A 17,047-nucleotide genomic window follows, 5' to 3' on the forward strand; every position below is an offset into this window, starting at 1 on the left:
CCTAAGACAGTGGATCAAAGTAGTAAAGGACTCATGAGGCACTTGTGTGCTGAGCAAGCAAACCATCCTAGTGAAGTTGCCCTCTCTAGCCAGTTTTTGCTGCTTTGTGGGTTCTTCCTTCTTCCACCCATTCCTCACCCTTTCAACCCACTGACACTAGATAGGGGAGACAAAACAGTAGAAAGGAAAGGGGTACTATCATTATTAGACTACATCCTACTGATTAGGGGTGTCAAGTTCCTTAGGGCAAGTTTGAACTTTGCTGTCAGGATATCTGATTTCGTCCTGCTGTTCCTTCTTTGAAAATGACTTAACCAACACCAACCAGCAATCCAATCAATAACCGACAAACCACTAACGACCCAACAACCTACCGGGGCCCTGGCATCTACATACCCTCTGAATTCCAAATAGCACACACTTGCACAAACTCTCTGCTACTGGCAAAATCGCACCCCTGTAGAGCACACGGCAAATCATAGTCAGCTGCTGAGAAGCAGCCTCGCATCCCCAAACCTGGGATTAAAACGAAAAAACATTCCCATAATACAAACACAAACTCTAAAATTCTCACTACATTTCCCTACTTTTGTTCTAAGCCATTAACTGTGATGTGTGTGGCAGGAAATTATGAACAGACATTTTCAATGAACTGAATGCTCTTTGGGCTGGCGTCTAAGGCTTTCAGGAGTCCTCTCCTGCTCGGTTCTAATCTTCATCAGTTACTTGTAGCCAAGTCTAGGGCATCACTTTCTGTTTGGTGTTTCCTAGCAGACAGCTTGTGTTTTTATTCATTATTTTTATTTTATTTTATTTCATTTTTTGTTGCAGGGCTTCAAGCTAGGTCTCCCATTTTATTTTCTTGCCTTGGATTTCTCTCTTGGATCTATACTCATGGATCCAGAGACAATCCCTGCCACATCGCCTGCACATCCCTGGAAGCCTGGGTCTTCTTTCTGGTTTATATTTAAAAAATCATTGCCTTCTTTTCCAGGGCAAAGTACCGTATTTCTCACAATTAACACACCGGACACATTGAAATCTGAGCCCTTTAGCAGTTAGGTCACAGCCTCTTTGCAAATGATTGTATTTTCTGCCATTGAAGCACCAGAAGCACCAGACATTTTGATATAGCAGACCTCTACATAGCTTGACCTATTTTGTTAGCATTGAACCTTTAGAACCAGTATTGGTTGTGTACCTTATTATCCATTCATCTATAGGTTCAAGACTTTAATGGTCTAATAACTTCTTACATTCAGTATTTGCATTTTGATATAGCTCTGTTCACAGCTGAGACTAATCTTTGTAAAAAAAAGAAAAGAAAGCCAGTGAAGGCTTCCCCAGGGCTTTGTGTAACCTTTTATAAACGAGGTGGATCTTTTCCCAGGATTCTCACCTGTGTCCCAAGCTCTGAAAGCCACAAAGCAACCTTGTTCTACAGTAGCGTCAAGAGATTGAATCTGTCCTTGTACATCCCAGCACTGCCCTTCCCCCAGCAACTGGCATTTCACTGTATTTACTCCTCTCACTCTGTTTCACTGGCCAGTGTTTGTGGCTTCTTCCCTCTACCATGACAGCCATTGCTATTGTGGACCGGTCTCTAGTATAGCTGTCTGTAGGATGATGTCATTATGCAGGTGAAGGCAGGTACAGGATAGAACGAGGCCTGTCATTGGCCAAGAAGGAAGGATGGGCGGGAGAAAAGTTTTAGAGAGGAAAGAAGAGCAGCTGAGAGAACATGGCGGTGAATGTTAAGATTTCTCTCTGCACATTTACAGGTTGTTATGACTATTCTTAAGGGATGTATATGTACAGGATTTTGTGTGTCTAGATGAACAAATTATATCTTATTTAAGTGGGAGTTTTTATCCTTATCAATTGGTTGCAAGTTTTTGTGTGTGGCTGTATTGTACATTGAGCATTTAACAAATAAATCTGGTTGCTGGGTCCCACTTTGTTGAGTCATGACTTCACTGGGTTATTGGGAGGGTGAGCAGAGTCCGTGACAGGAAGCCATGCTAGGCTATAGGATGTCTGGGGTTAGCGTGGTGTGGGGCCACGCTAGCACTGCCAGCAGGACTTGATGTGAGTCATAGGCATGGCAACAACTGCCAAGGGGACAGCGTGTGAAAGTGGTAACAGAGAAACAAGAGCGCGTAGATTCTTGCGGAGTGGGCACTCGCCAGAACCAGGTCGCATGCCTTTTTAGTTTTACCACAACATGTCACCAATCCCATCCAGTCACCAATCCCATCCAGTCACCAATCCATCCAGTCTCCAATCCATCCAGTCTCCAATCCATCCAGTCTCCAATCCCATCCAGTCACCAATCTATCCAGTCTCTAATCCCATCCAGTCTCCAATCCATCCAGTCACCAATCCCATCCAGTCTCCAATCCCATCCAGTCTCCAATCCCATCCAGTCTCCAATCCATCCAGTCACCAATCCATCCAGTCTCCAATCCATCCAGTCACCAATCCATCCAGTCTCCAATCCATCCAGTCACCAATCCCATCCAGTCTCCAATCCCATCCAGTCTCCAATCCATCCAGTCACCAATCCATCCAGTCTCCAATCCATCCAGTCACCAATCCATCCAGTCACCAATCCATCCAGTCTCCAATCCCATCCAGTCTCCAATCCATCCAGTCTCCAATCCATCCAGTCACCAATCCATCCAGTCTCCAATCCATCCAGTCTCCAATCCCATCCAGTCTCCAATCCCATCCAGTCTCCAATCCCATCCAGTCTCCAATCCCATCCAGCCTTGGGGAACAGTTCTATTTTGAGTAACTCAGTTTAGAATTTGTTTCAGATATGGCAAGTGCATTTCATAGGAAAGCACAGCATCTTTAAAATGCCTTAGATCCATCATTTACTACAGGATGTCATACTATCTCATCATACCTTCCCCACTGTTAGCAGGCATATATGCTCTATGACTACCTGCAAAACTGATGGTGATGATCTTGTAGCCCTGGGGCCACCAGTCCTCACATTCTGGTAGCATGGCTGGTTAGAGATTAACCCTTTCTCCTGAAATGGGCTATTTGACCAGATTGTCCTCTGGCCCTTTCAACCTTTTTTGCCCTGTCGACTGCCCTCTGCACAGTATATCTCCCTCTTTCCTCTTGCAGGAAGCTCCTGCTCTCTCGCCCAGTCACTAGAACTATGCCCTTTGCTCTCCCTTGTCTGGCACTCCTCGCTTCCCGAGGACTTCCACTTCTACCCACAGTTTTTCCAGTTGCACAGACAACTCTCAACCCTCAGAAACACGAGCAGGGTGACCCTTTGGTCTTCAATTTTAGCCATGTTTTGTTTCTTAGGTCCTTCCATTTCCACCCGCAACTTTTCCAGTTGTTCAGCCATTATTCCAATCTTTTTTTTTTCCTTCCGATCTTATTTGAAACAGAATTATATGAAGAAGAAGAAAAAGCAGAAAGTTGGCTCTAGAAGAAGAGTGGGGAGATTTCTCAGCAGAAGGCACCACAATAAATTTTGCTGGTGTCTTGGGGAAAAAAAAAATCCATTCCTCCACAGTATTTAAAACCAACTTTCCCATGACTGGGCACCACTTACAACTAGCTTTTGGTACTTTGTGGGTTCTTCTTTTTTCCCCCTTCTCTATCATTTTCCTACCCTTTCAACCCCCCAACACTAGATAAGAGATTTAAAAATAAAAGGACAGAAAGGAAAGGGGCAATGTTACCTTTCGACTACTTCCTGCTGATTAGGGGTGTCAAGTTCCCTGGGGACTGACTGTGCATGTCTGTATCTCTAGAGATGGTAAGAATTCCAAGTCCTTTGGAATACACTAGGATTCTATTGTTGCTGATTCTTTTTCTGCTCTTGCTACTTTCTTTCCCTGCCTGTAGTGTGCTCTCCTCTTAGTGTTGTCTGTGAGGCTTTGATTCTGCATCTTTGGCATCACCAGGGATGAATTCCTGTGTCTTATCACATGGAGGCTCCTACAGTGCTGCCACTTCTGCTCCAGGTCCTCATCTTCCTCAGAAAGCAATGGCTTTCTCTTTTGGCACACCTGAAGCTGAGTCATAGCCATAATTCTTCTGAAGGCATAAATAAATAAATCTACAGGCATCTGGAAGGAGTGCTAAAGCAGCACCACACGGTTCCTGTCAGGCTCTGAGCACTGCGTGTCACCTGACCGTGAGCTTGCCTGTTATTTGCATCTTGAGCAGCTTCCGCAGAATCTTCAGAAACATTATTTGCAAAACTGTCCTGCCACTTGAGTGTTTTTCTTCCTACAACCTGAGAGAGACCCGTGGAGGGACTTGTGCTACCTTATTAAAGAGGAAAGGATGGCAGAAGAGACCATGCTAGGCAGCTAAGCACTGCCTGGCCCTTTGCAGTGAGGGTCAGCCTACAGCACTGGCCAGTACATACAAATCATGACTATTTGGTCCCCCTCTACATGGTTTCCAGACTGATATCCTCCAGACGTTTACCCCAGTGATGTCCTTTTCCACTTGGGCTGCACTTTCAATTCTGGGTAACTCAAAGATTTCTTATGTAAGTTACACAAAAAAGCACAAACTGGAGGAGAAAAACAGCTAGTGTGTCATACATAAAAATGTAAAAACATGTGCTCTTCAGGAGACACTTCATTAGTGAACATAAACTATAACCAGAGAAAAGATACTTACTGAACACACATGAGACAAAACTTTGTATGCACAGTCCAGAATGCAAACTTTATGCAAGGTTGCTTCCTATGTGTGGGCATGTGCCATACTCAGAACACATATGGTAGAAGGAGATTACTGGAAGTTGTCCTTAGACCTTCACACGTGTGCCATGGAGTACGCTCACCATACACATTCATGTGCACAAATACATACACGCAAAATAGAGAAAAATAGATCCTTGCTAAGAAACTGGATATAGTGGCAAAGGTGTAAAGGCAAAGGCACGAGGACAGCACAAGTTCAAGGGCAACCTGAGCTATATAAAAAGACCCCGTGTCTCAAAGACAAACTGAAACCAATGCTCAACAGGAACAAAAAAAAAAAAACAAAAAAAAAACAGGATTCAGATATAGACACAGGCTTAAACGCACGCCACTAAAACACACTGTAGTGTAACTAGACACTACACAGCACTGGTTGTTAAGTAAATGCAACACAGACTACAAGGACACAGACACTACCACGTACCAGGTAGTCGAAAGGCAACCTTTTCTTATTGTTGAGACAGAGACACGATCTCTTATTTATCCTGGGCTATCCAAGAACTATCTATGTAGCCAAAAATATGTTACTATTATATCTTCCTGCTTCCGCTCTGTGAGTGAGTGCTGAGGGGGACAGGTATTCACCACGATGCCTGGTTTACATCAAACCCAAGGCACCAGGCAAACTAAGCAAACACCGTACCAACTGAGTTCTAACCCCAATCCAGGTGAGTGCTTTTTAAAACTGAAATATAAGGATCAGGTAAATGAAGCAACTGTCACACATTGCTGGTGACATCTGCTAAAGATCATGGTGAGTGAAAGAAGACAGATCGAAAAGGCCACAAACTATGGAATGTCATTTAGGAGACATTCTGGAAAAGGGAAGCTATAGTCTCAGAAATAAGGCCAGTGGTGGATTGAGGGGTGAGAGGAGTGACTGAGGGCAAAGGCTCACGAGGGGCCTTTGAACTTTTATTACTATTGTGTATACGCATGTGTTTGAGCATTCATACGGAGGTGAAGGGCATGCTTGTTGAGTTGGTTCTCTCCTTCCACTTCAATGTTGTTTCCAGGAATGAAGCTCAGGTCATTGGGTTTTCATGGGGCTATGCACTGAGCCATTTCACTGCCCACGGCAGACCTTCTGGGGGTGAAAGAGCTTGCTAAGTTGCCTAAGCTGTAGGGTAGTGTTTAGATGACTAGGCAAACTCAGACTGAACTGCATGAAAATTATAAATCAATAATCTTGACTTCAGAAAATAATAGAAAACTATCATAAAACAAACTTTTAAAAGAAATATCTTAGAAATTATTCTAAGATAAACCTTACAGATGTTGAAGCTCCAGAGTCTTCATGAGGATGTTCTCAACTGTTGTCAGTTGCACCTGTGTGGTCCCCAGGTCCCTGAAGGAGAAAGCCGGACTTCATGAGGAACCGTCTCACCACACACTTACTTAACCCTCAGCTTTCTAATAAAACTCCCTGGCTCAGTTGTAAGCCAGCCTGTCCTAGAAGAACTTCTACAGAGCTAAGGTTACTGCTTCTACCGTCCTCTAAATGGGCTGGCACTGAACACAATCCATCTTCCTACTTCTCATTTTCATGTTGCCTTTACTCCATAACTCCCTACTTTACACTCTCTTTTCTGTTTAAAAATAAGCATCGGATTCTTCTAGAGCTGGAGACAAAGGCAGTTATGAGCAGCTAACCTGGGTGCTGAGAAACAAACCAGGTTCTCTGCAAGAGCAGCACACACTCTTAACTAATGAGCTATCTCTCCAGCCCCTCACTAGCATTTTAAAATCATACAGTCAAAACTAAAACTGTGACTTGTTTGTTTATTTGTAACAGGATTTTTGGTGTAGTTTTGACTGTCCTGGAACTCATAAAGATGCACTGGCCTCTGCCTCCCAAGTGCTGGGATTGAGGGCACGCACCACCGTCACCCCGACAACTTTTTTTATCCTTACAACAAAATGCTCTTTGATGCGTAGAACATAGGGTGGAATAGCTAACACTAAAGATCTTTGGAAAACGTTGCATGGAAACCTACTACTAGAAAAGCTTCCTAAAGTCCACAGAGTTTAAGTTGAGTAACCCTATAATAGGGAAACAATTTCCTTATGAGACTCCACAGGCTAACAAATAAAAGGGCCAATACTGAGGATGAATTACTTGTTTGACATTGTTGGCCACTGAGGTCCCTTAGATTTCCATTAGTCTTCATTATTGCCAACCCTCTTGATTATCTTTCATAACTTGATGGTAAAACCCTACCGCAGAAGATACCACATACTTAAGCCACAGAATAGGAAGAAAGACTAGTATTCAACGGGAAACTTCACATTTATTGGCTATAACAGTGCTGGAAGGTGCTGTGCGCACCTAGTCAGCCGTCTTACTCAACCATGAATCTTGCAAGCCAAAGTAACGATTGCCCTGAGTACACATGGTCACGGATACAATACTGACACATATGTCATCCAACCACTTTCCAATGGAATCTAAGGTCTGCTCTACAAGCTGAGATCCACAGCTAGCACATTACTGGGGCATGAATCTGTGACTAGGCAGGTCATAGGCCTAGGGGAAAAACTACTATTACTACTCTGTCAAAAAAAAAAAAAAACAAACAAACCACAGTGTTAAATTCTAATGACTTACCTTTAAATCCATACATTAATATATCCCTCAACCCTCACTATGGGAAGATGGCAATTAACACAGAGACTGACAGAGGTCAAGGTGCAGAGAAAAAAAAAAGACTGTAGACTGAGTAGCCCTAAATGGGGCATTTTATATCACATCTCTCTCCAAGGACTCAGGGATCATAGTAGGAGAAAGGGCAAAATATTGTAATAGCCAGAAGTATAGTCATTCCCTGTAATGACTGCAAGCAAACTGTTTTCTAAACACGACAGGGCAGCTGCACATATGAATTCGTGACAGCTGTGATAGCATGCATGTTAGAGACTTATACAAAGACAGGGCAGACAAAATTCCAATACAAAGAGGGAAGTGGAGCATGAGACGATGCCCATAGCTAAGGGCTATTGGAAACTGAAGGCAACTGAGAAAGGGAGAACCTTTTTTAAGGGTGTGGCCCAGGTGAGCTGACCATATTCTACTGGAAAGCCATACAAACAAAAGTCTAAGAGCACAGAGTTGGGTGGGTAGGGATGGAGTACGGATGTGAGGAGAGTTGAGGAAGAGATAAGTATGATGCTATCACAGAACTAATTAGAAATGAGAAACAATGCTCTCTGAACGTGAAAGTCAGTAAGGATAGAAACTATCTCATAATTTGCAAGATTATTGTAATACTTACAGATATTTTAGTGCTGGCAATTTAAAAAAGTAGGGATCTTCAACAACAGTGAGAGGATTTCGGCTGAGAATTCTGAAAAAAATACAATTTAATTGAAATTACCAGCATTTTCAATATGCATGAGTCTACTTATAAAGCTTAATTTCTTTGATATGGAACTTTTGAAAAAAGGAACTTTTAAATCAAACAGGATTGTTTAACAGGTAAAGGTGCGTGCCACCAAGCCTGACAAGTTAGGTTCAGTCTCAAGGACCTGCATGATGGAAGGAAAACACTGAGCCCCCCCAAGCTGTCCTCTGACCTCTACATACATGTCATGGCAATCACATGACCTCCCTGACATTCATATACCCACACACAGACACAAAACAAATGAGCAGACAACTAAAAAACAAAACAAAACAGAAAATATCAGGAAGAGAAAAACAGAAAAAAATAGTGGATTGAAAAGAAAAAAAACGCCAGAGAACTTTTAGGTCAAAAATCCTACAGACACAGGCGGGGCTGGAGGTGAGACTCAGTGGTTAGCACTGCTGGCTGCTCCTGCTCAGGTCACAGCATCCACAGAGTCGGTCACAGTCATCCATAATTCCTGTTCCAGGGGATCCAATGCCGCCTTCTGTCTTCTAAGGGCAATGTGTGCATGTAAATACATACAGGCAAAATACCCAAGTACAAAAAATAAATCTAATTTTTTTAATACCACAAATAAGTACACTGGCAGTAAAACCTTCCACAGTAGAAAACATTATTTTTAATGTCTCCCATTATTCAAGATGCTTGTCCATTTAAAAAATATATAAATAATTTGTGCTCAATTCACTCACTCAAAGAAAAAACCATGTGGGAGGGTCTGTGTGGAGGGGGCCATATCCCTGGCTGTGGAGCCAAAGAGGATGTCAGAGGAGGAGCTGGGTATAATTCAGGCTCCATCAAATACTCTTACTTGTATTCTTGATCAACAAAGCCTGTGATCATTGTCAGTTTCCTGGTCTAAAACTTCTGAAGGCAAGGAATATGGTATTGCTACTGTTATCCCTGTGCCACAGGGAGTGGCACTATTAGGAAGTGTGGCCTTGTTGGAGGAAGAGTCTCACTAGGGCTGGGCTTTGAGGTTTCAGAAGCTCAAGTCAGGCCCAGTGTCACTATCTCTTCCTACTGCCTGACCATCTAGATATAGAATTCTCAGCTTCTTCTCCAGTCCCAATTAAATGTTTTCCTTTGTAAGAGTTGCTGTGGTCATGGTGTCTCTTCACAGCAATAAAACCCTAAGACACAGCTGAGGAGTTATGAATGGCTGAACGTTTTTGGAGTGGGGTGCAGTCAGGTTTTCAGAATGAGACCCCTGATGAGATGATCACTGACACTCCAGTGATGCTTTCACACAAAGGAATACATGGCACAATGGGTGTATTTCTCTTGCTGTGACATAATACTATACCTAAGGCAACATATAAAAAAGTTTATTTGAACTTAGAGTTCAGAGCTAAGAGATTATAGGAGTAGAGCACAGGCGTGAAGAGGAAGCTCGGGGCTCACATCATTAACCGTGTAAAGCAGAGAGAGCAAACTGGAAGTGTGCAAGTCTTTAAACCCTTAAAGCTCATCACCAGAGACATACTTTTCTAACAAGGCCCACCCCTCCTAAACCGTCCCAAATGGAACCACCAACTGGGGACCATGTATTCAAATGACTAAAAAAGAAGACATGAGTTGGGGGTGGGCCTGGGAGGAGTTGGAGGAGGAGAGGGTGAATATCATCAAATTACACTGCATGAAATTCTCAAAGAAATAATAAAAACATTGCATTAAAAAATCCATTGTGCTATTTTACCTTTAATTGTAACAACTTAAGTGGTTCAGTTATTACTGGTCCATTTACCCATGAGAAAACTAGGCATACAGGGGCAAAAGAATGTCTGTGTTTCTAAGATCATGAAAAGTAAATCAGTTAAAATCAGTTCTGACACCAAAGCTTATGTTTAACTTGTTAGATGGAATTTAAGACAGCTGTGATTTAACATTAATTTTCCAGAGGACTTAATATGGAAAACTTTTCAATTTATTTTTAGTGTGTATTAATTGTGTCAAATAATGAGTTAAAAATAACTTATTTTGTTTTGTTTTTTTCTTTTTGAGGCCAAGTATCAGGTAGATCATTTTATAGCTTCAAACTAGAACTTACTATGCAGATCAGAATGGCCTTGGAGCTCTGATCCTCCTGATTTAAATATCATGTGCTGGGATTACAGAAAATGGCTTAAAAATAATGGTTTAAACTTCATATGCTTATCTGAGAATGTCTCTATGGGAAGTACAGTTTTCTTTTATTCTTGTGCCAGGACTACTACCTAATTAGGTCACTGTCATTGAGACTTGAGAAACTCAAAGCCATGACATCAATGAAAGTGTTGAAGTAAGGACATTGTCACAGTGTCTTTTCAGAGCTACAGAAATCCTAACTGAGACAGGGGCCAGCTTACAGTGTCAGTAGTTCAGTCCATGTGTGTCTAAACAGGAGTACCCACAGAGGGTAGGAAGTTAATAAAGGGCCACGAAGATGGAGGGACGTCAATGGAATAAAGATAGAATGCAGACGGTATGAAGGAAGAAAGAGTGAAATAGGACAGATTAAGTGACTTTCAGGATGGGAAGGCAGGGTAGAGGAGGGGGTAGTATGGGGGTATCTAACACTAGAGACCTTTGAAATGCCACATGGAAACTTACTATACAAGCTTCCTAAAATATATACATTTTTCCAAAAATAAATATTACGAGTTGTCCGTTATCAGATATGTAGGCCCTGAGAAGCTGTCCATGTTCCAGGAGATGGTGCTAAATTCATGCCATGCAAACACAGGCAGCATCAAGAAGACTCAGCAAAAGTTTTTCTTTTTCAAAAAACAATCACTCAAACTTTGTAGAGGAACTTTAATCCAGCAACATGACTGCTCTGAACACATCCAAAGACCTTCTAGGTTTGTGAGATCTGGCTGGTCACAGACACACCCTAACAGACACCTTTAATCCTAAACAATTACATTTAATTCAGGGACAAACTAAGTGATGAATCAGAGAAAAATGTAACAGGATGACAGGATATGCCCGATTCTCATGAGAACAGCACAGGAAGGATTCTATTTAAGAGAAGCAGAGACAGGGGTGGTGGGGGAGATCGATCAGTGACTTGGGAGTCAGCTGAGAGGCAGTACAATGAAGTTGAGTTCTTTGAAGTTCAGTTGAGAGCAGCTCAGTTGGTGGAGTTTAGAGGCACTTTTTTTTTCTTTTCTTTTTTTTTAGGAGCTGGGGACCGAACCCAGGGCCTTGCGCTTGCTAGGCAAGCACTCTACCACTGAGCTAAATCCCCAACCCCCTTAGAGGCACTTTTTACTGGGAGAGTTTTATGGAGAATGGTTGCAGAGAGAATAAGCTAAACACATAGGTGAAGACAAAACAAGCCAGAGAATGAGGAGCCAAAAGATTAGAACAGATTACTAGAGTTGGTTCAGGCCAAGCAGAGCAATTCAGTTAGAATCTGAGAAAAGCCAGTTAGAATCAGTCAGCTTAGAGAGGAGTTTGAGTCAGAACAGCTAAGTTAAACCAGCCAGTCAGAGTTCAAAAAGAGCTAGGAAAAGTAAGTGTATTCAACAGTAAGACTCTGAATGACAATTACTCCTGAAAAATAAAAGCTACCTTTAAAAATGTTGAGAGGGAAGGATAGGAGCTGAATTAAAGAGGAAAAAATGTGAAGGTAGATTTGAATAAAACATGATTTGTGTGTGTGTGTGTGTGTGTGTGTGTGTGTGTGTGTAAGTGTATAGTGATATGTTTAACAGAGTCATCCTATAGTGGGGAAACAATGCCTCTTTCAGACAACATATGCTATCAAATAAAAAGCCAAAATACATGTAATATGAATTACCTCTTTTCAAGTTGTTGGTCAGAGGGATTCCCTTCACCCCCTTCTAAATATTACATATAGGCTATTGCCAATGCTATTGGTTTCCCTCTAGAATTTGATCATAAGACCATATAGCTGAAGATAAGACATATTTGAGTCATAGGGAATAGAAAAATCAAGTGGCTACCTGCTTGAACTACTTTAATGTTGCTGTGATAAGATACCATGACCAAGAAAACTTAGAAAGTGTTTAATTTAAGCTTACACTTTAAGCAGTCAGAGTCTGCAAAGGTGTCAGTGCAGGAACAGCTGAGAGCTTACATCTTGATCCACAAATAGAAAGAGGAGAGCACTGAGAGTGGCTAGAGCCTTTTAAAACTTTAAGGCCTTCACCCTGTGACAAAACTCCTCCAAGAAGACCACTCTTTCTAATTCTTCCCAAACAATTTCACCAACTTGGGACTAAGTACTCAAATATATAGGTCTATGGAGTTATTTTCATTCAATCTGGAAACTTCATTAGTTTTCACGGCTGGAAAATACTGGAAGGTACTATGTACACTCCTAGGGGAAAGGAATGACTGAAATTACCAAGTTGTGAAATCTGCAAAATTCAGCAATTATAACATGACCACTGGTGTAATAATGGCATAATTGTTATCCAAGTTACCAGTTACTTTCTGGTTAGATTTAAAGCCTACTACATAAGACAGAATTCATGCCTGGCACAGACAAGGTCCAAAACCTGTAATTTGCTAGTTCACTGGCTCTAGAGGAGATTCAGGTACTATTACTCTGGACATAACAATGAACTGTTCCCTACATTCTTATTTTTATGCCCACAGATTAGTGCACTTTTCAATTCAAACCAGAGAAGCCTTTATTTTTAACAGTAGATGACTAATACAAAAACATACAAATAGACAACATGCAAAGAATGAGAGACTATGGAGTACTTAACTACAGATGGCGCATCTATACTATACCACATCCTGTCCCCCAAGGGTCATGGATCATCAGAAAAGTGGGGAAAGAAAGACTGCAAAAAGCTAGTGGGAGCTAATATCTCCAGAAAAATAGTATTTGCTAAACATTTGCACTGTTGCAGAAATGAACACATACCATCTGGGACTATATTCCTGAGACTGGTACAAGACCAACTTAGCTAAAATCGTAATAAGGAAGAGGAAGGAACTCATGAAGTTCTATCCCTATCTGAGGAGCTACTGACCATGATGGTTTCAGGGTGAGGGAGAATAGTCATTCAGAGATGTAGGCCTTGAGAGACTATCCATGCTCCAGTAGATGGTCCTACACTCATGCCATGCACATACAGGCAGCACCAAGAAGACTCAATGAGTTTTTGTTTTTAAGGAGCACTGAAAGCGTTAGCAGGAAAAAGTAATAGGAGGTGTAGGGGTTGAACTAAAGGGGAAAGAATGTGGAGATAGGTTTGATTAAAACATGCTACATGAGAAGTTTCCACTGTCAGGGAAGACTCAAACATGGTCTGGGCCCCCCTCCCACCTGGGGAGTATGTCTCTTTTGTGTGTGTGAGTGTGTGTGTGTGTGTGTGTGTGTGTGTGTGTGTGTGTGTGTGTACAGGCACACATGCATGTGCTTCTGCTTTCAATAAATGATAGCTGATTGCTAAAAAAAAGTCATGTTATATAAAAGTATGAAATTCTCAAAAAATATAAAACTATAAAAGAGTAAATAGTTTCCTATAGGAAACCAATGCTAGGGGACCAGAAGGAAGCTCTGGGGTATTTCTGGGGCCATGAATCAATTTATGGCCATTTACTCCATGAATATTCTTAATAGTGGGCAGATACATCAGTGGGGATAAAACTTGGATTTTCCTTTCACTTCCTTTCAGGGTTATGCTCTTGACATAACCAGAGCCAAACTGTCCTGTGAATGTGTTTATCTGAATAATGTGCAGATCTTCTGCCAAGTGAAGACTTCCGGGGAGTATGAGTAGAAGCAATGAATGTTTAGCAGCTAGTGACGAAAGAATTTAAAACAACAAGCCATCAGTCCGGACTTGCTTAGAGAAATGAAGGAGAATCACTTTAAAGTCGGAGGTGGGGGAATACATTTACCATTTAGATTATCAACCACTGTTGGATGTTTTGGTAACATTTTTCACATGAATGAGGAAAGATGCCTGCTACCAATCAAACAATGGGACGTACTTAATGAGCTTTTGGTGTGTGTTTGAACTGGATTTCAGATCCAAGAGCATCTGCCCTAGGGTCCTGCCAACATGTAGCATCTGTGTTGGTCAGTAAGGTAGAGGCTGTACTCAAGGAGGTACCTGGAACCAGAGGTGACAATGGATCTTGAGGAGCCTGATCCTTAACTAATTTGGGACCTTTGTACAAAACTTTTGTAATGCACGGAGATAGAACTTCAACTTAAAAAGACTCCAGGAATCACATACTAGGTCACAGAATTCCTCTTCTCTCTCTTGTCAACTTGCCTCTGGAAAAGGTGCAAGAAGCTTGTGTCCCACTAGAGTTCGTGCCTGCTGCCAGGACCTCTGAAGCCATGCAGGCTGCCAGAACTCCAGCCCAAACACAGAAATCAGCACCTACGTCTATAATCTCCCTAAACCCAGATGTCTAGACACCAGTGTAAGGACACAACCATAGCAAAGGCCACATGTCACCACCAGAACCCAGTTATCCTACCACAGCAAGCCCTGAGTATTCCAACACAGCTGAAGCACAAGAAGACGACCTTAAGCCAAACTCTATGAAGGCAATAGAGGACCTTAAAGAGGAAACGGACCCCTTAAAGAAATCATGGAAAAGAAACAAAAATAGGAGGAAATGAATAATGACCCCAAAGAAAGCCAAGGAAAAACCCAAAGGGTTGAATGAAACAAAACTGTTCAGGACCTGAAAATGAAAATGAAAGCCATAAAGAAAACACAAACTGACCAAACTCTGGAAATGGAAAATCTAGGTAGTGAATGGGAGTTACAGAGGCAAGCATCTCCCAAAGAATACAGTGGAAGAGAACTGCTCAGGCATTGAAGTAATTATAACAGAAGTAGATTTATCAGTCAAAGAAAATGTCAAATCTAAAACTTTTCTGACACAAAACATCCAGGAAATTTGGGGCACTATGAATAGATCAAACCTAAGAATAATAGGAAAAGATGGAGGATGAGGAAGAGGAAGAGGAAGAGGAAAAGGAAGAGAAAGAGGAAGAGGAAGAAAAAACCCAGTTCAAAGACCCAGAAAATATTTTCAACAAAATCAAAAAAACATTCCTAACCTAAAGAAGTACATGTCTGCTGTCTATTACAAATAAGGCTGCTATGAACATAGTGGAGCACGTGTCTTTGTGGTATGGTGGGGCATATTTTCTGTATATGGTCACAAGTGGTATAGCTGGGTCCTCAGGTAGTATATGTCCAATTTTCTAAGGAACCACCAGATCAATTTCCACAGTGGTTGTACCAGTTTGCAGTCCCACCACCAATGGAGGAGTGTTCCTCTTTCTCCACATCTTCACCAGCATGTGCTGTCACTTGAATTTTTGATCTTAGCCATTCTGAGTAGTGTGAGGTGGAATCTCAGGGTCGGTTTGATTTGCATTTCCCTGATGATTAAGGATGTTGAACATTTCAAGTGCTTTTTGAGATTTTTCTGTTGTGAATTCTCTGTTTAGCTCTATATCCCATTTTTTAAATTGGGTTATTGGTTTTTGTTTTTTTTTTGTTTTTTTTTGTTTTGTTTTGTTTTTTTTTTCGGAGCTGGGGACCAAACCCAGGGCCTTGCGCTCGCGAGGCAAGCGCTCTACCGCTGAGCTAAATCCCCAACTCCGGGTTATTGGTTTTTATGGGAAGTTAACTTCTTGAGTCCTTTATATATTTTGGATATTAACTCTATCTGATGTAGGATTACTAAAGATTTTTTTCCCAATCCATAGGTTGCCTATTTGTCCTACTGGCGGTGTCTTTTACCTTACAGAAACTTTTTAGTTTCATGAGGTCCCACTTATCAAATGTCAATCTTAGAATCTGAGCCATTGGTGTTCTGTTCAGGAAATGTCTCCCTGTGCCAATGAGTTTGAGGCTCTTTTCCACTTTTTCTTCTATCAGATTCAGTGTATCTTGTTTTATGTTGAGGCCCTTGGTCCACTTGGACTTGAGCTGTATGCAAGATGATAAGTATAGATCTACTTTTATTCTTCTACATGCAGACCTCCAGTTAGACCAACACCATTTTTGAAGATGCTTTTTTCCCCACTGTATGTTTTTGACTTCTTTGTCAAAGAACAAGTGTCCACAGATATGTGGGTTTATTTCTGGGTCTTCTATTCTATTCCATTGATCAACCTGTCTGTCTCTGTACCATATGGTCTTGTCCCTCAACCAAAGAATGGATACAGAAAATGTGGTTCCTTTACATAATGGGTGACCTTTCAGCTATGGATGGAACTAGAAAATATCATCCTGTGTGTGGCAATGCAGACCCAAAAAGGACATGCATGGTATGTACTCACTATAAGAGATTATTAGGCATAAAGCACACGATACCTAGGATACAACCCACAGACTGTAATAAGTTTAACAAGCAGAAAAGCCCAAATGAGGACGCTTCAATCCCACATGCAAGATGTACTGGGACAATGGTGCAGAACCCGTGGGACAGGCCAATCCATGACTGGTCTAACTTGAGGCCCATGGCATGAGTGGGAACCCACACCTGACACTGATTGGATGGCAAGGAACTAGAGGTAGGACAGCCTAGAGGCCCAGGATAGAACCAAACATGACTGGGGGGAAAATATTCGATGAAATACTTACTAATGAATCATTGCTATACTCACAGATCAGTACCTAGCCCAGATGTTACCAGAGAGGACTCATCAGCAACTGATGGAAGCAGATGCGGAGGCCCACAGCCAAACACTAGGTAGAACCAGGGGACTCCCACAGAAAGGGGAGGGGAGGACTACAGAGACCAGACGAATTGAGGATACCATAAGAACACAGCCCACAGGATCAACTAAACAGGACAACCACAGACCCTGTGTGGATCAGAGCTGGTCCCCTGCATATACATCATGGTTATGTAGCTTGGTGTTCTTATGGGGCTCTT

General features: G+C 41.9%; 1 protein-coding gene across 5 annotated transcripts in view; it reads right to left on the reverse strand.

Moving 5' to 3' along the window:
* Prp2l1 (proline rich protein 2-like 1) overlaps positions 1-17,047 on the reverse strand; it is a 78,303-nt gene that overhangs the window by 25,279 nt on the left and 35,977 nt on the right. For 3 of the 5 annotated variants that reach the window (NM_001419907.1, XM_063268752.1, XM_063268753.1), the window contains 2 exons: positions 8,027-8,098; positions 6,028-6,102 (listed from right to left, as the gene is read on the reverse strand). In NM_001419907.1, coding sequence (NP_001406836.1) covers positions 6,028-6,102; positions 8,027-8,098 — 147 coding nt within the window. Of the gene's footprint in view, positions 1-6,027; positions 6,103-8,026; positions 8,099-8,516; positions 8,653-17,047 lie in introns of those variants that run through there. The other 2 variants (XM_063268754.1, XR_005490780.2) reach the window with 2 other exon arrangements.

Source organism: Rattus norvegicus, chromosome 10 (genome assembly GCF_036323735.1).
Source record: "Rattus norvegicus strain BN/NHsdMcwi chromosome 10, GRCr8, whole genome shotgun sequence".
NCBI lineage: Eukaryota > Metazoa > Chordata > Mammalia > Rodentia > Muridae > Rattus > Rattus norvegicus.